At 36.2% G+C, this 24,520-nt stretch overlaps 1 protein-coding gene across 2 annotated transcripts in view; it reads left to right on the forward strand.

Moving 5' to 3' along the window:
- SPRED1 (sprouty related EVH1 domain containing 1) overlaps nt 1–19,922 on the forward strand; it is a 120,210-nt gene extending 100,288 nt beyond the window's left edge. For both annotated transcript variants that reach the window (XM_026480055.4, XM_057306193.1), the window contains 2 exons: nt 10,712–10,813; nt 13,908–19,922. In XM_026480055.4, the coding sequence (XP_026335840.1) occupies nt 10,712–10,813; nt 13,908–14,558 (753 nt within the window). In that variant the 3' untranslated portion in view covers nt 14,559–19,922. The remainder of the gene's footprint in view (nt 1–10,711; nt 10,814–13,907) is intronic.
- Nucleotides 19,923–24,520: the final 4,598 nt, after the last annotated feature.

Here is a 24,520-nt window from a genome sequence, read left to right on the forward strand (position 1 = left end):
ATTGGCTCAGCTGAGGGCAGGTTTATTAATATATTCTACATAGCTCTCCATTCCAAGGCTACCGGATGGGCTGATTAGGCAGAGAAAAGATAAAATGGTGCACACACTATCCAGCATTGCCACTTCTGGGCAGAGCTCCTGTTCTAGGCTCTTACAACCTAATGGCTTGCCTTTGTGTCAAGTGCCAGATCCAGATCCTGGTTTAATTATAATTATGGCTGGTTGGCAGGAGAGTGGCAAGGCTAATCGTGGCAACCTTTGAGCAAGGAGATGTTTCTTTCTGCCTTGTGTATATTTAAGCTGTGTGTTTTACATTTCCTAACTAAACTTGTTACTTTGCTGGTTTTCCATAAGGTCTGTTTGCTTAATAGAACCAAACTAGGCACTGGGGAGAAGTTGTTCCCTGGATAGAAATTTCTCCAACAGTGGAAGATCTTGGGCTTCAGACATAGGCACATCTAGTTTTAAATCCTGTCTTTTTAATTTACTTACAATTACAAAACTAATGCTCTCCATCTGCCTGTTTCCTCATATGTAAATATCAAAAATAATAAAACTCCCATAGTATTATTTTAGGGGTTAAGGAAGATCATTCATTCATGCAAACATTGCTATGCACTTGAAATAAATGCATGTGATAAATGTTAGAGCACCTACTATGTGCCAGGTCCTATTCTAAGCCCAGAGAATAGCTGTGAACAAGAAAGATATGAGCCCTAGCCTCATGAAGGATATAAATGCTAGTAAGGGAGATAGACAATAAATAAGTTAAACCAATAATATTTCAGATAGTCGTAGTGCTATAAAACTAATGGGGAAATATAATAGTAGGAATATAGAGGGGAACTTCTACAGATCTATAAGATAGGGAAAATCCTCTGGGGAGCTATTTATATGGAGATATGGATAATATCAAAACAAAACATAATAGCCATATGAAAATCCAGGAGTGAGGGGTGGGATATCCAAGCAGCAGCTTGGCATTTCAGAGAAACAGGCTAATGGAGCTGCAGTTTAATTAGTAAAGGTGGTAATAGACTAGAAGTTACAGTTAAGAGAATTTGGTAGTTTGGATAGTGTGGGCTATTGGGAGGAGTAGGAATTTTATTCTAGTTTCAATGAGAAGCAATTGGAAGGTTTTTAATCTCCAATAAAGGGTCCATTTGCATTTTTAAAACATTATTATGGCTTCTTTGTGGAGAATGGACAATTAGGATATGGTCATGAGTGGAATGAAGACCAATTTTGAAGCTAATGTTTTCATCCAGGTAGAAGATTTTGGTGATTTGGACTAGATAGAAATGATGAGAAATGGCTAGATAAGGGGTAAATTCTGGGAGGAAGAGCCAAAAAAGTCTTGATAATAGATTAGAGTCCAGGATGCCTTCTGAGTTTGAGGTCTAAGCAGTAAAATGAGTGATGATGCCATTATCTGAGATGGACAAGACTAGGACAATTACCTCTGTCCCCACCAGTATAGTACCACTCCCACTTCCCACTCGTGTTGGCAAAGAGTGAAAGATTTGCCCAATATCCAGAGGTTGAATGTTAGGACATATAGGCTCTTATATTCTAAACGATGTGTATCATGATTAAATAAACTGTCATGATTATTTCATGGTGATAAAAGATGGATCTTAAATATTTGTTGTGATCACTTAGTTTTTAATTGTTTACTTAACTGAAGTTCTACTTTCCCCACTGACCTCAGACTTTATAGCCCCTTTCACTTTAATGTTGGCCATTTTTCAAACACATCGTTAGAGGTTTTTTTCCTTCTCAGAAGATAAGACTCTTGTTTCTTTGATAGTGTTTGATAGTCTTAATTTGTTCTGTCAAACACATGAGTGTCTCTGTTCCCCCAGTGTGTAGAACTCCAATTTATATTGATATTCTTTACATTTTTCCCCTCTAATGTCATGGTAGATGAAGTGGCATAATGAAACCTGTTAGTATTTCTTCCTGGTGTTTTCGTAAATAAAAACAACATTACTGAAAGCAACACTTAGATTTCTGAGAATCATTCTGCTTTTACTTTGGAAGATGACTTTCATTCTCATATTTAATTATTTTCAGATCAGTTGTTAAAGTGTTATATGTGTTTTCACGTTTAATAATTTTATCTGACCTCTGTAATTGTCCTAGAAAATCAAGAAGACTAAGAATGAGATTTTATAGTCTTTTGGTGCTTCGCTAAAATGCTTTTGACTCCAATATTTCATTTGAGCAGAGCCAATATCTTCAGTTTTTGTCAGTGAAGAAATTCCTGCGTAGAATCATTAAGTACCTGAACAGTCACTAGATTAGTACTTGCTGAATTATTAGAATTCTGAGGTTATTTACAAATGCTAAATGTTTCTTCCATCTACCTTCTTCCTGCTCTCCTTCTCTTTCTTTTTATTCTAGCTCAGATTAAAATATTTCCTTTTATGGTAAACAGGCAGCTTTATATTTCATTAAATCTGATAAGTTTGGCTTGTTAATCCTTATCATAGCTGGTTCCTACTGTATGCTAAGTACTGTTTAAAGCACTTATATAACTCATATTGATCTTCACAATACCCTCTAACAAACTGCCTCATTTGGGGGATAGAAATTATCTATAGTTTATGCATGTTTTTGTCCAAGTTGACTATGAAATTTTATAGGAAATGCAAGAAAAATTAATTGGTACAAGAAGGAAAAAAATAATTTTAAGTCCGTTTTACTTTGTGAAAAATAATAGCAAAAATAGAGGCTGAAAATAGTTTCCATACCTTTTCCAGGGATTTTGGAATCAAAACAATCCATCTGGAGTCATATTTGCTCATCAACATATAGGCATCCTAGGAAATAAGATAGTTAAGATTGGAGATATCCAGTTTAACACTTTTAAATACAAAATGTGTTCCAATATCTTGAGTGATGGGCTGAAAAACTCAACAGTAGAGGAGAGAGTGGACGTCTGTACATCCTGAAGCCGACCGGTGATTCATATAGTTGGGCAGTGAGAAGAAACTTGGTGAATGTAAACCAAAGTTATAATAGACTAATATTCATCATCCCAGACCCTGGGAATTTATTTGGCCTACCTTTTTTGGCTGAGGGAACTATAAACTTTAAGCTACTCTTTTGACTGATGGAGGGAAAAGAACTGAGCCCTTCTCCCAAAATGGCAATGATGATAATGGCGGAGTGGTTGAAGAATGTAGTCACCATGCAGAAAACTACAAAATAGTGCTAGATAACTGCAGAGAGGGAAGTAAACAACATTTGGCAGGCAGTTCTTAGCATGGGGATTTTGAACATGGCTTCTGGAGCCAGACTATTAGGGTCTGAATTCCAGCGTCTTTACAGCTTTTCCTTATCTCCAAGATTGATGTGATGTAAAGAAACAAGGGTTATGTTTTATGAATTTGTGTAACTAGACATTTAATTACACATTTGCTGACGTTAAAATAAGTGAACTCCATTTATTAGGGATTAGAATGGAGTAGGTATTCTCCTTTAAAGCTACAGTAGATATTAGCTATGCATTTAATAAGTAATTACAGAAGTTTCTTAACAGGAATAATGCACATTTGCATTTGGCACAGTCCTGTTACAGTGGTATACCATTTGTCCACTTGGATGTCACCCAATAGGCCTCACAGAGTGAATTTCCCGTATTACAGAATCTGGCCTTAAACTTGAAGATCAGAAACCATATTTTCAGTACTTCAGGATGTTAAGACTGGAATCATCTTTCATGGTGTAAAATAATCAAATTTAAGAAAAATGGTTTATAAAAATTGGAGTGTAAAATTTAATTTAAGCTATCATGTGGACTGTAGTACTTAGTGGTGGCTTCTTTAGTACATTGTCTGCATAAAATACATCTTCATGAGATACTAGGTCTTGGCAAAATCTAGCTTCATGCGTATATGCTCAACAGAGTACTTACATGCTTTGAGTGTTTAATTGCCTTTGACTGGATAGCTTGATGGATCCTTGTCTACAACCGAACAGTCTTGCCAAAACGACTATTGTGCTTTCTTGCTGTCAAGAAATATGAAGAGTCTGAGATTTTTATCCTGGCTAGCAGGTTAACCTGCCAGTTGTATGGATGCTGACAGAGGACAGGACTGGTAGATGAGAGACAAAAGGCATTATTACTCACAGCACAATAAAGTAGCATGAGCTTCATGTTTGTGTTGGTCCCCTGGCCTTGCAAGTCCCATGGGGATGGTGCTGAGCTGCTCAGGCGGATGTTGCAACTCAGGAGATTTGCATCACAGCATTGGAACCCTGTTACGGAACCCAAAGTCTTTTATAGAGGACAGTTAAGCTTTGCTTGACTTTTGCCAGGGAGGGAGACAGTGTCATGGTCATACCGGATACTAAACAAACCTAACTGAAAACTGGGAAGACACTATGTTTCAGTGGTTTCACTTACACATATCTTTGCATAGAAATAGTCTGAAACAAAGGCAAACAGTGCCTCACCTCCCTAGATCTGCAGAAATGAGACCTATGGAGAATTGTTACCTAACACTAGCTGAACAAACACTAGGTTTTTCCTCAGGTTATGCTTAGATAGGCATTTGTCTTTGACTCATTTTCTGTGCTTCCATGGGCTATTTAAATCCTTTCGATGGATAGGTACATTCTTTCAAAATGCTAATGCTCTCAGTCACGTATTAGGTCAGTTAGGTCTAATAGGCCCAGAAGCCATTATAGCTCTCTTACGCAATTTTCCTTACTTTCAAGTTCCTGAAGGTCATTTCATTGTGGACAAATAAAGGCACATGTATCAGTTAGCTTCTGATAGAAAATTTATGACATATTTAATGCAAAGAAAACAATATATATAATGAACACCTGCAAACCAGCAAACAACTTAAAGAAAGGGGTACCCCCATTCCCATCCCCTTGCTTCATTCATTTTTTTTAAACTTCTTTTTTGTTTAAGATACTACTAAGTAGGTGATTGAAGTTGGATATATCCATTTAAATTCATTATTGAATTGAAATATACAAACTTTTTAATCCAGCAATTCTCCTTTTAGGAATTTGTGATGCAGATAAACCTGTATGTGTGTATTAAAAATAAATTTGTTCTGTTGTGTTTATAAGAGGAAAAGCTGGGAAAAGTCTGTATATTAATCAGACTAGTTAAATTAAGTCATTCATTCAGTGGAATATTAAGATGCTATTAAGCTGCTATTAAAAGAAAAGCTATATGTATAAACAGAGAAAGGTATCTGTAATGTAACAAGTGTAAGGAAGCACTAAATTTTTAAAGATTCACATAAATGCAAATGTGCATGAGTGTGTGCGTAAATATATAGCCCCAAAGTGGAAAGTACCACCAGTGGAAAGTTACAGCTGATGAACTTACCTTGGCATGTCGTAATCACCCAAAGTCCATAATTTACATTTGGGTTCACTTTTGGTGTTTTGCATTCTGTGGAGTCAGACAAATGTATGACATGTATCCATCATTATGGTATCATAGAGTTTTATTATTGCCCTAAAAATTCTCTTATGTGCCGCCTGTTCACCTCCACCCCACCAAAACACAACTCCTGGCAACCACTTATCTTTATAGTTTGCCTGTATCAGAATGTCATATAGTTGGAATCATAAAGTATATAGCCTTTTCAGATTGGTTTCTTTCACTTAGTAATATGCATGTAAAATTCTTCCATGTCTTTTTTAAAAATACTGAGTAATATTCTATTGTCTGGGTATACCACACTTTATCCCTTCACCTACTGAAGGACATCTTGGTTGCTTCCAAGTTTTAGCACTTACGAATAAAGCTGCTATATAAACATTGTTGTGCAGATTTTTGCCTGGACATAAGTTTTTGAATCTTTTGAGTAAATATCAAGGAGCACAATTGCTGGATCTTATGGGAAGAGTATGTTTAGTGTTATAAGAAATTACCAAATTGTCTTCCAAAGTAGCCGTACCATTTCGAATTCCCACCAGCAGTCAGTAAGGCTCCTCTTGCTCCATATCCTCCCCAGCATTTGGCATTGTCAGTGTTCTGAATACTGGCCATTCTACTAGTTGTGTTAGTGGTATCTCATTGTTTTAATTTGCATTTCCCTGATGACTTAAGGTATGTAGCATCTTCTCATTTTGCTTACTTGCCATTTGTGTGTCTTCCTTGGTGAAGTGTCTGTTGAGATCTTGGCCCATTTTTTTTAATTGGGTTGCTTGTTTTTTTATTTTTGGTTTTTAAGAATTCTTTGTGTATTTTGGATAATAGTCCTTTATCAGATATCTTTTACAAATATTTTCTCCCAGTCTGTGGCTTGTCGTCTTCTTATTTTGACATTGTATTTTGCAGAGCAGAAATTTTTAATTTTAATGAAGTCCACCTTATCAGTTTTTTCTTTCATGGATTATGCCTTTGGTGTTGTATGAAAAAAGTCATCACCATAACCAGGGTCATCTATTCTGTTCCACTGATCTATTTGTTCTTTTGCTGATACCACACTGTCTTGATTAATATGGTCTGGAAGTCAGGTGATGTCAGTCCTGCAGCTTTAATTCTCCTTCAGTATTGTATTGGCTAGTCTGGGTCTTTTGCCTCTTTCTGTAACCTTTAGAATCAGTTTGTCAGTATGCACAAAATAATTTGCTTGGGGTTTAATTAGGATTGCATTGACTCTAGAGACCAATTTGGGGAGAACTGACATCTTGATTATATTGAGTCTCCAAATCCATGGACATAGAATATCTCTCTGCATTTACTTTCTTTTCTTCTGTTCATCAGCATTTTATAGTTTTCCTCATACATATGTTATATACATATTTTGTTAGATGTATGCCCAAGTATTTCATTTTGGGGAGTGCTAATGCAAATAGTACTGTGTTTTTAATGTCAAACTCTGTATGATTATTGTTCATATATAGGAAAGTGATTGGCTTTTATATATAAATCTTGTATTCTGCTGCCTTGCTTTAATTGCTTATTAGTTCTAGGAGTTATTTTATCACTTCCTTGAGATTTTCTACATAGATGATTATTGTCATCTGTGAACAAGGACAGTTTTATTTCTTCCTTCTCAATCTATATGCCTTTTATTTCCTTTTCTTGTCTTATTGCATTAACTAGAAATTCTACCTTTGGATTTAATCTTCTTTTCCTAATTTCCTAAGGTGGAAACTTAGATTATTGACTTTAGGTCTTACTTTTCTGATATATATGCATTTAATGCTATAAATTTCCCTGTAAGCACTTCGTTCACTCCATCCCACAATTTTCATTTCTCTGTAGTTAAAAATACTTCTTAATTTCTGTTGATTTATTCTTTGATCTACATGTTATTTAGAAGTGTGTTGTTTTGTTTAATCTCCATATATTTGGGGATTTTTCACTTAACCCTTCTGTTGCTGATTTCCAGTTTAAGTCCTTTGTGGCCTAAGAGCAGACATTGTATAATTTCTATTGTTTTAAATTTATTAAAGTCTGTTTTATGGCCCAGAATGTGGTCTGTCTTGGTTAATGTTCATGTGAGCTTGAGAAAATATGTATTCTGTTGTTGTTAAGTAGTCCGTAGACATCAGTTATATTCATTTGATTGATGGTGTTGAGTTCAACTAGGTCATTACTGATTCTTTGCCTGTTGTATCTGTCCATTTCTGATAGAGGGGTGTTGAAGTCTCCAGCTGTGGTAATAGGTATATCTAGTTCTCCTTGCAGTTCTATCAAGTTTTTCCTTCTGTAATTTAATGCTCTGTTTTTAAGCACTTACACATTAAGGATTGCAGGTCTTAGAAAACTAATCTCATAACATTATGTAATGCCCTCTTTTATTTTTTTTAAGATTTAATTTATTCCTTAGAGAGAGAGAGAAAGAGGGAGGACACACAAGTAGGGGGAGCGGCAGAGGGTGAGGGAGAAGCAGGCTCCCTGCTCAATGTGGGGCTTGATCCCAGGACCCTGGGGTCATGACCTGAGCCAAAGCCAGACGCTTAACCGACTGAGCCACCCAGGCACTCCTGAATGCCCCTCTTCATGACCAATAACTTTCTTTGCTTTGAAGTCTGCTTTGTTTGAAATGGATTAAATTTGCTTTCTTTTGATTAGTGTTAGCATAGTGTTTTATTCCCCCTCTGTTTACTTTTACTCTGTATGTGTCTTTACGCTTATAGTGCATGTCTTATAATTGGGTCTTAACTTTTTTATTTATGCTGACAGTCTGTATTTTTTAACTAGAGCATTAGCATTCAAAGTGATTATTGATACAGTGGAATTAATATCTATCATATTTTTTCAATGTTCTATTTGTTGCCCTTGTTCTCTGTTTCTCTTTTCATCTTTCACTTACTTTCTGTCTTTTGTGGTTTAATTCAACATTTTATATAGTTTCCTTTTCTCTCCTTTTTAGCATATAAGTTATATTTGTTTGTTTTTACCTTTTTTTTTGTGGTCTCCTTGTGGTTTTCATCTGTGTCCATTTTCAAAGAACACTAAACCACTTTATAGGTATTGGGATTACCTTATAATAGCAAAATAATGCTAACTCCTCCTTCCCATCTCTTATATCATTGCTATCATTTATTTCACTTTATATATGTGAGTATATATGTGTGTATATATAATCATATATGATTGAATACATTGTTACTATTTTTGAATAAGCTATTCTCTGTTAGCTCAATTAAGAATAAGAAAAATTAAAATTGTATTTTATTGTGAAAATAAATTACCTTATTCTTTCCTCAGTGCTCCTTTACTCTTATGTAGATCTGAGTTTCTGATATATACTATTTTCCTTCTCTCTAAAGAACCTCATAACATTTCTTATAAGGCAGGTTTACTGGCCATAGATTTCTTCAGTTTTTATTTGCCTGAGAATGTCTTTATATCTCTTTTGAAATTTGTTTGTTTTTAGGCAAGTTACAGAATTCTAGGTTGACAGATATTTTTCTTCCACCACTTTAAATATTTCACTCCACTCTCTTCTTACTCTCATGGTTTCTGAGGAGAAGTCAAATGTAATTCTTTGCTCTTCTATGAGTAAAGAAATTTTTTGGGTCATTTTTCAGGATTTTTTCTTTATCTTTGAGTTTTTATAGTTTGGAGATGATATTTTTAGGTGTAGTGTGTTTTTTGGCATTTATCCTGTTTGGTGTTCTTTGAGTTTCCAGGGTCTGTGGTTTGGTGTCTGACATTAATTTAGGTAAATTCTCAGTCATTACTATTTTAAATAGCTCAGAGATTTTTTCCTGTCATGTCCAGTCCAATAAGTTGAGTAAAGGCATTCTTCATTTCTCTTAATGTTTGTGACCTCTAGCATTTCTTTTGGTTCCTTATTAGAATTTCTCTCTCTTTCCTTGTATTGCTCATTTGTTCTTGCATGCTGTCTATCCATTAGAGCTTTTAGCATATTAATCATAGTTGTTTTAAATTCCTAGTCTGCTAATTCCAACATCCCTGCCATGTCTGGTTCTGATGCTTGTTCTATCTTTTCAAATTGTGTTTTTGCCTTTCAATATGTTTTACACTTTTTTTCTTAATAGCTAGACATGATGTACTGGGTAAAAGGAACTGCTATAAATAGGTCTTTAGTATGTGGTGGTGAGGTGTTGGGGGGAGAAGGGAAGCATTCTGTAGTCCTATGATTAGGTCTCAGTCTTTTAGAATGAGCCTGTGCTTCTGGACTTAGAAAAAACTGCAAAATACTTGCGGAGTTCAAACTTTTTAGTTGGGTCAGATGGTTAGATTGGACCAGAGTTGGCTCTTTCTCTTAATCTAAGTCAAATAGGCTCTGATAATATCCTAGGTCAGGCTCTGGTTAACTCATTTCTCCTGAGGGCAGACCTTGTTAAAAAACAAACAAAAAAACCAGAGTATTCTGGCATAGTTAAAAAATGGTTCCCTTTCCCCTCCCCCTTCTGGAAGCATGCAGGGATTTTTCTGATATTTACTGTAAGAACTTGGTTGAGCTCCTGGAGGTAAACACAAAAAAAAGTTTGGTTGCTTCACTATGACTGGGTCTACCTGGGGTTTTTAACTCAGTATATACTGAGTATATACTGAGCTCTGGCAACTCATCAATTATAGTTCACGTTTTCTTACCTCAGCACTGGTTTCTGTGGCAATTTCTGCTCATGAATCTGCTCTAGTGAGCTGTGACTCCCTTTATTTTCCTGTCTGTCTCCAATCTTGGAGGCAGTGGTTTGCACTGTGTCCTCCTCTCTCTTACAGGTCTGAGAAGAGTTGGTGATATTTTTTCTATTTAGATTTTTTACTTGTTAGGACAGAGTGGCAATTACTAAGTTCCTTACATGCAGAATCAGAAACCAGAAGTTTGTTTATTTTCGAAATTAAAATTTAAATGTATAAAGAATGACCTAAATTCAAATAATAGGATGATTGAAATAATGCTTTTTATTAAAACTATTTTAAAAAGCTTCACTACTAAGAGGCTATGAAGTTTTGGAATACACACTGCATGTAGTTTTATTAAAAATAAACACATTCTCGGGGCGCCTGGGTGGCACAGCGGTTAAGCGTCTGCCTTCGGCTCAGGGCGAGATCCCGGCGTTACGGGATCGAGCCCCACATCAGGCTCCTCCGCTGGGAGCCTGCTTCTTCCTCTCCCACTCCCCCTGCTTGTGTTCCCTCTCTCACTGGCTGTCTCTATCTCTGTCAAATAAATAAAATCTTAAAAAAAAAAAAAATAAACACATTCTCTTGTCACTTAAATAGAAATTGTTTATATTTTAGATAACGTTCAGTCATCCAGGCCTGGACATTCAGAGCAGAAATATAGAATATGTACAACGGCAAATATCCAAGGAGTGTGGAAGCCTAAAGTCCCAGAATAGGGTAAGTGATCTTAGTTTTATCTTCTGATATAGAATATAATAAACATATAAGTGAAATTTTTCAGTCCTTCTAATTCTGAATTATACTAGAAAATTTATTTCATGTGTACATTTGCTACATATATGATTATAAACATTATTACTTAAATTCCATCTAAATTTCTGGTTTGAATCTGGGGATTGCCACTGTGTATTTATTACCTGATACACCCAGTAGGAATTATATATTGTTATTTTAATAGACTGTAGCCATCATTTGACCTTCAGCCCAGATCTGGAGGGTTTTTTTAGCCCCAGTTCTATAATATCTTGAGAATGGAAGTTTGCCTCAACCTGGATCAGGTGCTTTCCTGTAAACCAGTCACTGTGTCCAGGGACTAGGACTAGGAAATAGAAATGTGACTATAAGAAGCCCACTTGTATAAGTAAAGGGAAAGGTTATTTTGATTTAGACCCTGTTTGGTTTATCCCCAGAAAGGTTTAATTTGCTCTCACACCTCAGGAAGACAATATACCCAGAAAGGGGGTGGGAGAAGAAGGAAGGGGAGGGAATAAGAACAAGTGGGTGTGTAGTGTGTTTTAAGTTACTTTCAGAGAGTCGTATAGTCAAGCTTTATACATGGGTGTCTGTGTATTAGTTTGCTAGGGCTATCTTAACAAAATATTAGACGGAGTGGCTTGAACAAAAAAAATTATTTTCTCACAGTTCTGGAAACTGGAAGTCCAAAATCAAGATGTTGGCACATTTGGTTTCTTCTGAGGCTTCTCTTCCTGGCTTGTAAATGTCTGCTTTTTGGCTGTGTCCTCACATGGTCCTTCTTTTGTACACCCACATCTCTGGTTCCTCTCTGTATGTCCAGATTTATTTTTCTTTTTTGCTCTTTTTTTTAAGATTTATTTATTTGTCTTAGAGAAAGAATGAGAGAGAACATGTGTGTGAGCAAGGGGGAGGGGCAAAGGGAGAGGGAGAGACTCTCCAGCAGACTCTTGGCTGAGCGTGGAGATCCCATGACTCCAAGATCATAACCTGAGCTGAAATCAAGAGTCGGAAGCTTAACCGACTCAGTCACCCAGGCCCCCTCAAATTTCCTTTTCTTAAAAGGATACCAGATTGGATTAATGTAATCACCTTTTAAAGGCCTTATATCCAAATGTTGTCACATTCTGAAGTATTGGTCTCAACATATGAATTTGAGAGTACACAGTTCAGCCCATAACATTCTGCCCTCTGGTTCCTCACATTCATCCCTTCTTTTTTTTTTTTTTTTTTTTTAAAGATTTTATTTATTTATTTGACAGAGAGAGACAGCCAACGAGAGAGGGAACACAAGCAGGGGGAGTGGGAGAGGAAGAAGCAGGCTCCTAGCGGAGGAGCCTGATGTGGGGCTCGATCCCATAACACCGGGATCACGCCCTGAGCCAAAGGCAGACACTCAACAACTGAGCCACCCAGGCACCCCACATTCATCCCTTCTTACATGCAAAATACATTCATTCCATCACAACAGCCCGAAAGTCTTAACCCGATCTAGCATCAGTTCTAAGTCCTGCATCTTAGTATCCTCTAAGTTGAGTGTGGGTGAGACGCAAAGTGTGCTTCATCCTAAGGCAAAATTCCTCTCTACCTGGGAACCTGTAAAGCAAGGCAAATTACCTGCTTCCAAAATACCATGATGGGAAAGACATAGAGTAGATACTCCATTTTGAAAGGGGAGAAATCTTAGAAAGAAGAAAGCAGTCATGAGTCCTTAAAGTCTAAAACCTATCAGGGCAAATTCTGTGAGATTTTAAGGTTTGGGAATAATCTTTCCTTTGGCTCAATGTTTTGTCCTATGGGCCCAGCAGGGTGGTGACCCCAAACCCTTAGCAGTGAGTGATAGCCTCATAGCCAAGGTTCCAGGTTTTCTGGCCCACTAAGACTGAGGAATTGGCCCTGCCCTACGAGACTGAGGAAAGAGCCTCACCCTTTTCTTATAGGATAACACATGTTTTCAGTCAGATAGCTGTCTTTGCCAGTCCTGTAAATCCTAGAAGTCCAAAACCTTTCTTCGTTTCATGCTACCTCTGTTCCCTGTCATCTGTTGTGGCAGCATTGTCACTGAGATCGTTGATTGAATTCAGGAATCACACCATAATCTCTTCTATGATATGATTGGTCAGCCACACCTTTGGTATTCTCTCTAGACCATGTTTCCTCAATTTTTGCACTACCCGTAGACAGAGAATTTTCCAATTCTTCAAGATCTAATTCCTTTTTCCTTAAAATTTCTACTTCAGTTTATCCCTTTCCTCTCACATTTTAGTGTTAGCTGCAAGGAGAAACTGGGCACCTTCAACACTTTGCTTAGCATCCCTGCCAGATATCCAAGCCCATCACTCACAAGTTCTTTCTTCCACAAAATGCTGACATACAGTTCATCCACATTCTTTACCAATTTATAGCAAGTATCACCTTTCCTCCAGTTTCTAACGTGCTCTTCATTTCCATCTGAGCCCTCATCCGAAGCACATTTAATGTCCACATTTCTAACAACAGTCTCTTCAAGGCTTTTCGTAACATGCCCCTCAAAACTCTTTTTGCCTCTATCCATTTTCAAAGGCATTTCCACAGTTTTAGGTACTTGTTAATAGCAACACTCCAATTCCTGGTACTAGAATCTGTATGAGTCAGGGTTCTCCTGAGAAACAGAACCAACTAGTTGTGTATATTGTACACAGAGATTTATTTTAAGGAATTGGTTCATGGAATAATGAAGGTACATATGCAAAATATGCAGGTAGGATTGAGACCCGGGGAAGAGTTGCAGTCCCATCCAAAGGCGGTCTGCTAGCAGAATTCCGTCTTGCTTGGCGGTGATGAACCTTTATACTATTAAGCCCTTCAGCTAATTGATGAAGTCTGTCTATATTGTGGAAGACAATCTGCTTCATTCATAATCCACCAGTTTAAAGATTAATCTCATCCAAGAAACACGTTCACTTAAACATCCAGAATAATGTTTGATCAAATATTTGGGCACTGCAGCCCAGCCAAACTGACATATAAAATTAACCTTCACCATTCTAATTGCCGTTTTCATCTCTTTCCTTTTTAGGTCCCTTTGAAATCAATCCGACATGTCAGCTTTCAAGATGAGGATGAGATTGTCAGAATAAACCCTCGAGATATCTTAATACGTCGTTATGCAGACTACAGACATCCTGACATGTGGAAAAATGACTTAGAGAGAGATGATACTGATTCCAATATTCAATTTTCTAAACCAGACAGTAAAAAATCAGACTATCTGTACTCTTGTGGGGATGAGACTAAGTTAAGTTCACTCAAAGACTCTGTGGTATTTAAGACACAGCCTTCCTCATTAAAATTTAAGAAGTCAAAACGAAGAAAAGAAGATGGTGAACGTTCCCGCTGCGTATACTGCCAGGAAAGGTTTAATCATGAAGAAAATGGCAGGGGAAAATGTCAGGATGCTCCAGACCCTATTAAAAGATGCATATATCAAGTTAGTTGCATGCTCTGTGCAGAGAGCATGTTATATCATTGTATGTCAGACTCAGAGGGAGATTTTTCTGATCCCTGTTCATGTGACACTAGTGATGACAAGTTCTGCTTACGATGGTTAGCCCTAGTAGCTTTGTCTTTCATTGTACCATGTATGTGCTGCTATGTCCCTTTGAGAATGTGCCATCGTTGTGGTGAGGCGTGTGGGTGCTGTGGTGGGAAACATAAAGCTGCTGGATGAAAGGATCCAGTGCCAAAATGAGCTTAAAATCTTTGTTTCCAGGAATTAGCTAACTTGGATTTGTGGAAGCTTTTGGCAAGCAATATGAAATCTTGCCTGGTATCGTTGGGGCCACACGTGGAGGAAGCAGAACTTGTTAGTTCTTGGCTTTTCACAAATGCTAGCCATGCCTAACTTTTTCCCTTCAGTGCATGGCATGTTTTGTTACAGGTTGTAAAGAGTATTTGCAAAAGGAAACCATTTCTGGTTATTGGCTATAAAAAGTGAGCATAAAATATCCAACTAAAAGGGATTAATTTTTGGCATTTTTGTATATTTATGCATTAGGTGATGGGACTTTTAAAGTTTTGAATTCATTAAGACATAAACTAAAAGTGCACTAGGGGACAGTTGATTTCAATCTAAGAAAAGTTAACACTTGGGAATTGTAAGAAGTAAAACAAGTGCAACTAAATCATTTATTAGTTGTTTTTTGAAAGCGGTTTTATGTATAAATAACAAATGTTTATATTTAACTATAAGGTACGAATTATCACGTATTAAACTTTTCTTCCCCTTCTAGTTCTGAAGTAGATGTACGTATATATCTACTGTCACATTCCATTATATTTTGAATATTTTACTCATCTAGTTAATAATGTTTTTATTCCATGTGAATGATTTGACATTTTCATCCCCATTTCCCTCTGGCTACAGTTTATATTGAGTTCTGTCTGTACATTCTGGTAATCTAAAATCTTTAAAAATATTCTAATAGCCTTGAGTGACCAATTTTTTTTTAAGCACAGATGTAATTGTCTAATGTTCTGATGGGAACGTAACACTTATTTTTATATAAAAAGAGACTAAGTAAACATTATAGAAAAAAGTGAGGTTTTGGGGTTGTTTTGTTTTTTGTGGTATTCAACCAGCAAGTTGTTTTCTTTCAGAGTTTCCTCCTTCAAAAAATCGTACTGCATTTACAAATGTTTGACAAGGCAAAAAGTATAACTGGACAGTTCATGTAAAAGTTTCCTCCTGAGATCTCCATTTATCATTCTGCTAAACTAGAATATGTTCAGCTGTGTTAATGATTTTCTAGCTTAATTCTCAATGCTTATTATTCACATAACAATAACTTCTCCCAGTTGCATTTTACTTTATTTAAACTTGCCAAAAGCAAAATTATTTTATGTTAAAGTATATACTAAACTATCCCAGGAAAGTATTTAATCCAACATTGTGAATGAAATATCTTGTACATATAATTTTATTTCTTTCGCAGAGCATCGTATTACTGGATGTTTTATTTACAAAATAGTTGGATAAATGTTCCAACAAATTGTTTAAAGTAGTTGGGGTCAGTTTGTCTGGTTGGTTTGTTTTTTGTTGTTTTTTTCGTTTTGTATTGTTGTTTGTTTTTTTGTTTGGTTTGGTTTGGGTTTTTTTTTTTTTTTTTTTTTTTTTTTTTTTGTCTTTTTTAAGTGTTACATTAAAACTCTAACAAGTAAAGGGTTCTTTAAGAACATTCCCTTAGAGGGATAAAGTTGAGAAGTGTGCCTTTTTTTTAACGGCTTAAAGTTTCAGAAGTGATAAAATTAAAATCACACTACTATTTGAAGCTCATTTCTATGCAGGTTTTAAAATGTCATTTATGTATTGTTCTTTTTACATATCACACTTAAGCTTGTGTTAGCTTTCTTCTTTTGCCCCAGATCAAACTGAACAATGTATATAACACTATCTGTCTGTAAAATACTTTTTTTTAAGAAAGCATTTATATTTATATGACAGCTTGAACTGACAACATTGTGTATATAGATCATCTTGAAGTATTATTTCACATTGAAAAGAAGAAAAATATATTGATAACTATAGATGTTATGAAGAAGAGGTTATTTCTAGTTTTGTACTAAAAATCAATTGGATGAATTAAATCCAAAATATGACACTGTAGCAGCAGTTCTAAGACTTATTTTTACTGTTTATATAATTGAACACTGCTACACCAGGTGATCTTCATCCCTGAAGTTTTCAGCTAAACTTGGTTTCCTAGAATAGACTGTTAACTTTCAAAATTACTTTTTATTGGTAAAATGGAAATATTGGTTTTCCTTGTGAATGAATTTTCATATTTGTAAGTGCTGAGTTCATAATTCAGGTTTGAGCAAGGTGTGAATAACTGAAGAAAATAACTTGCTGGCTCTATAGGAAAATGCTGTGGAAATGAACTGTGTATATACTTCTAGGAAGAACAAATTTAATCATTTCTTCTGTTAAGCACTAATCAGTATAGTGCAACTCCTGGTTCTGTACTGTATTTTATATGCAACATATATGCTTTAATATTTTAATGTTTGTGCATTAATATTTTCAATTTGTTTAACCACTTTGCTGCTAAGATTTTGCCATCCCATTCCCATTTTTTCCTTTACAATTTTAAACAAGTTTCTTCATTAAAAACTATGGTGATGAAATGGTTTTTATTTCACCTTGGATCTTTATAGTTAACACACTGAGATTCCAAACCAGTCTAGAAGACTAACTGGTAATATAATGTTATCTGAATCCCTATGTGGAAATGTTCTCTTGAATAAATTAGAATTATGTGGGGGAAAAAAGGATAGTTTAAATTTCTTAAAGTGTGTATAGATATGTTCAGGAACGTTTTCTCCTTCTGCGTACAGACTTGGCACTGCCAACTGGCTTTTCCTCTGAAACCTTTCTCTTTGCTTTTAATCTGGTAGTATCAGCAAATGGCTAAACCAGCTTAAGTAATAGTAAATATTGAAAATGAAGTCATCTGGATGGCATAACAAGAAAGACTTTGGTCTGATGGCTTGCTGTGTTCAGAACTGATAATTCTTAAATGATTTTTCTCCTGCCTCGACAGGGGAATCATTTGATTTCTGAAGAAATATGAGATACGGAACTTCAGCACCACCTGCTGGATGATTTATAGACCAGAGACTGACAGGGTTCATCACTACTACCAATAAAAAGGGCTATTTAAGTAGTGGCCACCTCCACACAGAGAGAGCAAGAGTAAGATGTATCTCAAATGAACTGTAAAACGAACCTTTTCTCTAATGTGTCTTTTGGTCACTGAAAGATTTTAAGCACTTTCTTCTTACATATCCTGTCTTAAAATATTTATTGATATTTGGAACTGGCAATCAAACTTGATGTGCCGAAGCATTTATAAAACTAATTCTTTTAACCTGCAAAAGCCATTACCAAAATGGTATTCTAATTTTCCTCCCATTAACAGCTAGGGAGTTTTAAAAACAAACAAACAAACAAACAAATAAATAAATAAATAAATAAATAAATAAACGTCACCTATATTTGATCATGACAACTTCAGAGAATGTGTGTATGTCTCTGGGATGATGTTGGGACAGGGGTTAAAATTTAAAGGGGAAAACTTGAAACTACCTATTTTCATTGGTTATTCAGCAGTGCCTAAAAAGAACTTTTGAAGTAATACAAATGCACTTTCAATTCATGTGTATAGTGCCATCTGATATCTTGGGTAAGTCTTGCTTTTTCTTTTCTTTTACTCCCCACCCCACCCCCTTAATTGAATGCCACAGAGATGTTTTCTAATATCCATATAAGTCTTCAAAGTACAGGAAACATGTACTTTCCTCCAGATGGGCAATTTAAAGGATGTTTCTTTTGTTGAAATTTACTTTAGGCTTTGTGATTACTCTTTTGGAATATGTGGGTAAGATTTGAGTTTTTAATTTTAGCCCAAAGATGCATTAAATAAGTGTAACATTTTCTGCATAAAACTTTGAAAACTTCAGTTACCTAGAAAATGGATTCTTCACTAAATATTCTCATTCTTAATTTGACCTCCAGGATCACATTTCTAAGTAGAAGGGAAAGCACTAGAAACTTGCATTGTTGTTGCACTTAAAAAAAATTGGTCTATAAACCATGATAATAATAGGACCGTAAGGTGTTTTGCAGTGAGTCAAAACATTAAGAAATCACAGCCTGAGGTGATTTATCTAAACCAAAACCAAAACCCAACAACAACAACAAAAGGGCTTTAAGGTTTTAAGGTACTGTTTGCCTAGCAGCCAGGTGGTTATAAAACTTTCATATGCTTTGATACACTGATGTTAGCCATTGTTCCTGAAAGCTCCTTAAATTGCATAAGTTGCTAGTTTTGAAACTTTTCAAGAATAATCAAGTTAAAAAAAACCTTTGTATTAAAGATACACATAGATTTTTGTGAACATTGCCAGTATGTAGTGTCATTTGCTTTCTATTCTTGACCTCAAAAGTGCCTCACTTGTATATTCCATTAAAAGCTTGACTGCATTCTTTCAATAAGCAATGAAAAATTGTTTAACTCATGTCATAATGTATCTCCTTAGATATAGTTGATTAGCTTGATAGTTTGGATATATAATGTAAATATGCATATATAAGTTTGTAACTGTTTTTGTTACATCATACCCATGTAATTGGACATATCAGATGATATCATAAGAATTTGTTTTAATTACCTGATTAAACCTATCATGAAATACAAAAGGACTTTTTCTTACTCTTCTAGAGGATAACAAACTATCACATAAGAGATAGTAATTACTCAAGGAGAAAGTAGAAATGGACTTTTTTTGTCTTCATTTTTTAAGGTATATTTTTAACTTGAAAGTTCCTGTATATAGTTCATCTTATTGATTTATTCGCCCTTGATTGTATCCAGGTTTTTTAATGGTCTGTTACCCATAAATAGGTAAATACAATAAATATAAACATGTTATATTTATTGGTTTGGGGAACATGTTACCGCTAAATCTGGATTAAATGATAATCCTTGAATGATAATGTGGGAAATTTTTAACCCAAGACTACTACTGATTTTTTTGTGTGTCCTACTTGGTTTCAGAGTTTCATTTGTAATATAAACAAATATAACTAATATTCTAGATGAAAAATTAATAGGACAGTACTCAAAAATCATAGCTTATTTCAACACCAGAGTTAACTTTTGGATTACTGTATTACAGTTAGATTTACTTGAAGAATCAAGAATTAACTGTTTACCATGAATTATGAAATGTAGTCTCATGTGCTTATTTACAGGTTTTCAGAAATTTGCTTTATATTCTTCACAATCAAGTTAATATCCACAAGTAAGTAGAATAGTTTTTACTTCAGAGAAAATCAAACTAGGGTTTCTGCTTGGCCATCAGTATACTGTCATGCTCACAATGGTCCTTAAAGAAAAAAACATTGGTATTAATAATAAAACTGGAGTTGACTCCTTTAAAATTAACTGCTTTAAGATTTGCAGTTTTATAGAGATCCGTTGAAATGATGGCTCAAAAAATATATTCATAATAAAAGTCTAACAAAATCATAGTTGAAATGGTGTTTTCTTTTGTCTATCAGGTTTTATTTTTGTTATGTAATACACAGTTCTCAAGCCCATAATGTAGTATTATCCTCCTCGTTTTTCTTTTCTTTTCTTTTCTTTTTTTTTTTTTACTAAAGAGATTTAGGCTTCAAGACGTTAAAGGCATAGTAGAGGCACCGGGATTTGAACCAAATTGCCTTACTTCAAAGTCTATGCTTTTAGTCACAATCCAGTTTTGTGTTCATTATTCTGTTAAAATGAAATTTTATTTAAGCTGGAAATGTTATAAGGGAATAACTTCTTAATTCCCACTCCGTTTTGTTTCCATTCTGGCTCCCCTGTTGACCTATCTCACTAGGTTGTGGAGTACTATATTCACAGTGGCATGTGGGGATCCTTAAAATTGGGAGAACAAGATTGTGAGAATACTTCAACATATCAAGATCGATCAGTTTGTGCCAACCCAATAGAAACTGCCGAAGACATACCTGCTATCCAGTGTGTGGTATTGTTCGCTTTGCTCAACTGGATGGCATTTCCCTAAAGATTTTGATGGACTCTTTTTCACCAAAGTAGGGATACTTCCTGGTGAGGCAGTATTCTCAAATGAGCCTTTTTTCAACTAGTGAGCCATTTGTATGTCAGCTCTTGCACAAAGCCTGTCTTTGAACCAGAGTTGCATTTAGTGTCAAGGCTCCTTACGTATATGTCCCGATGAGGTTAGTGTACCCCTTCCCTCAAACTTAATTTTAACCTAGAAATAATTTACAATAACCAAAGGTTGTGTGCAATTTGAAAAGGACAGGAAGAACTCCAGAATTCCTGATACTGAAATAAGATCATTCTGGATGATAAAACTTAAGGAGACCAGTTTAATTTTCATTTCTATTAATTCTTAATTTTGCATTGTCAAATTGCAAGATACTAATTTAAATGATTTTTTTCTTTTTAAAATATATAGTGATATAGAAGATCTTATGGATATTACTTGTCCAGCATAAGCCCCTTTTGCCGCCTCCGTATTTTCCTCCCTCCTTTTCCCTGTTATAGGAATGTCTCCAACCTCTCCAAATTCATGAGGGGAAAAATACATGGAAAAGAAATTTCAGCAGTATAATTCTTTTTAAAATGCTTGTATTATTCCCAGGAATGACCAGCAAGCTTAAATGTGTGTCTTTCATCAGTAAGGGAAACCAGTGTTTGACTATCACTTCAAATTTAAAAGAATGTAAGTTGCATGAATTTGTGAACTCTTAGCTAGTTAACAGTTCTCATTAAAGTTCTTGTTAAATTTTCGAAGTGAAATGCACACAGATAGCATGATACTCCAAAATACCGAGAAGGAAATAAGGATCCAAGTCAAATTATTTAAGATTGCTGATAAAGTTGAGGTCACTGAAGTTTTAGGACAGGGACTATATTCATCTGTCTTTAGAGATTCATACAGCACTCTTATTTTACAAATGTAGAAAAGGCCTAAGAAGGTTAAGATATTAATGCAAGGTCATTCACTCATTTAATAACACAGCCTGCATTTTTAAACCTGTACATCCTACTGCCTGAAGTGTATCTCCTGCAGGTACCTCAAGTTCAGTAAGTGCCAAACTAATATCTCCCCATTCCTCAAACCTTTTTTTCTCTTCTCTGTCTTGATGAATAGTGACACCACTGTGTATACAGTAGTCTCAGCCAGAAAACTGGTCATCATCAATTTCTCATTTTCTCTTACTTTTCACCATTAGTTCTCAGTTTTTTACAGTTCTATTTCCTATATGTCCCTCAAATCTGTGTTCCTCTGTCCTCACTGCTGCCATCCTAGTAAAGTCATCTCACTACTGATGTTGGCTATTAGGCATTGAATCACTTGTACATTTTTATATTTAACAAAGGATGGTCTATATTTTAAATACGATTGGAAGGTGAAAGCACTTTAGACTGCAACAAGATGGTGATAAAAAGTGGACATCTTCAGACTGAGATATACCCAGATTCAGACAAAAGAAATGGTTTATGGTGGGATTGAGGGATCAAATGATAGTGACTTTGAAGAAAAGTTAAGCACCTAGGACCAGTTAGGGAATTAAGAGCAACTTGAACTGTAAGGTATGAACTTACAAAAATGATAAGCTTCATTATTTTTTTTTTAAGATTTTATTTATTTATTTGACAGAGAGAGACAGCCAGTGAGAGAGGGAACACAGGCAGGGGGCGTGGGAGAGGAAGAAGCAGGCTCCCAGGGGAGGAGCCTGATGTGGGGTTCGATCCCAGGACTCTGGGATCACGCCCTGAGCCAAAGGCAGACACTTAATGACTGAGCCACCCAGGTGCCCCACAATAATGATAAGCTTTAAACTGTATGTTCACCTTTCTTTAAAGTCATTCTCCCCTTCCTCTCCCCCCTCCCCCAAGTAATATAAGCTTGTCTATATGTGGTAGTGGTGGTTGTTTTCTAAGAGCTCAATCAAGTAAAAGGAGAGTCCATTGCTGGAAACCTTTGAGGTTGTATTGCTGATAGCATTATAAGTAAATCAGTAGCTCCTAATCAGATGAACCCATATTCAAAAGGGTTTCTTTGCTTTTTACAACTTGTTTTTCCCTAAAGAAACATCAAAAGTAGCTTACATGGTAGAGATTTCCCTTTCAAAGGTCACAAGGTCATGTCTCTAGGCAAGGCTAACTACTTAGACGGTAATTGGAACAGAGCCATCCAGGTTAAAGGAAGAGCAAATGCAAAGGCTCCCAATAGAAAGGAGTTTGGCCTGTTGAAAGAACAGCAAGAAGGTTAGTATGACTAGAGTGGGCAGAGTGCAGGATCTCATGAAAGGAGATAAAGTCACAGAGATAGCAAGTGCCAGATCTTGTGGGAACTTGAGGCTCATGGGAAGGATTTTAGGTTTTCTGTGGGTGACAGAAATCCACTGGAAGATTTTGAAAGGGAAATTTAATGATCTGCCTGCTATGACTTCTTTTTTTTAAGATTTTATTTGAGAGAGCATGAGCAGGGGTGGGGGTGGGTGGGAGGAACAGAGGGAGAAACAGACTCCCTACTGAGCAAGGAGCCTGACGTGGGGCTTGATCCCAGGACCCTGAGATCATGACCTGAGCCAAAGGCAGACACTTAACTGACTGAGACACCCATGTGCCCCAGTGAATTTTTTTTTTTTTAATAGAAAACCCAATACTGGCTTCAAATGTTGGGCTGTCACATAATACCTCAAGTTTTGTCCTGACCATTTCACTGAAATGCTCTCAATAAAGTCCCTCACCAACTCTACGTTTCTAAATCCAGTGGATGTTTCTTAGATAGACCTCCCCTTGCTGACCAGCCTTTAACATATTCTTTCCTTCCTTTCACTACACGATCCTGGCTTCCTCCTATTTCCCTGGTCCCTCTTCTCCTTGCTGGATCCTCCTCTTCTTTCTGATCTTTACAAGTTGGAATTTCTCAGGAGACAGTACTAGGTTCCCCCTCCTCTAGCAGTACTCCCCTTAGGGGATCTTATTCCATCTCAGTTACCTGTCATGCATATGCTGGTGGTATCCACATTCAGGTCTTCTACTTGACACCTCCACTTGGCCGTCTCAGGCATTTCCATCTCAGTAAGACCGAAACAGAACTCTTGATCTCCCCACCCCCACCACACACACACACCTGCTCCACCTCCAATCTGCCTTATTTTAAGTAATAATCATAACTTACCCAATTACTCCAAGAATTACTTTTTTCCCTATCAAAGACTTTAAAATAGATTGTGAATCTGAATGGTTCCTACCAGGTGCGCCATCACCATCTTAGTCCAAGCCTCACTCACCTCCTGCCTGTACTTCTGTGGCCGCTTCCTGCTTCCACTCCTTCACTCTTCAGTCTCTGGTTTTTAGAATTGACTTATTACCTTAGGTCCATTGCACCTTTGTCTTTTCCATGATCATAGTTTCAGAATTAATACATTTCCCCCCCCTAATTTGACAGTTATTTCCCCTACTCTTTTTCCTTTCCTTCCCATTTGTACTTTGTTGTCAGGTAATAAGGAAAGGGAACTTAATGTTTATATGCCAATTAGGTGCCAGGCACTGTGTTGAACATGTTCACAGATATTATTTAATTTCTCAGTAACTTTGAGAAGTAGATATGATCACTTCCATTTCACAAATTAGGAAATTGAGGGCCTACAAAAACTAAGAAATTACCTACAATCTTAATTGTGGGAATTGAAATTCAAACCCTGTTCTTTCTGACTCCCACTCTTCTGCCTCGGGGGGGGGTGTTCTCCATTGTCCCCTCCTTAAGTCTCTGGTTTCTCCTCAACTTCGATTTCTATTCCTTTATTGCTTTTGCTCATTCTGCCTTCTTTTCCTTCAAATTCCTGACTTGGTTTTTTTCTCTCATATTCTGCATTTCCTCTTACTATACTCTCACTGACCTATTCTTAGCCACAAATGACACTCAAGCAATACTAGATTTTCAAAGGGAAGTCTGTAAGATGCCATCTATATAAAAGCCATTTAAAGATGTTAAGTCTGGGGGCGCCTGGGTGGCTCAGTCGGTTAAGTATCTGCCTTCGGCTCAGGTCATGATATCAGGGTCCTGGGATCGAGTCCCACA

This window comes from Ursus arctos, unplaced genomic scaffold (genome assembly GCF_023065955.2).
Source record: "Ursus arctos isolate Adak ecotype North America unplaced genomic scaffold, UrsArc2.0 scaffold_36, whole genome shotgun sequence".
NCBI classification, from domain to species: Eukaryota; Metazoa; Chordata; class Mammalia; order Carnivora; family Ursidae; genus Ursus; species Ursus arctos.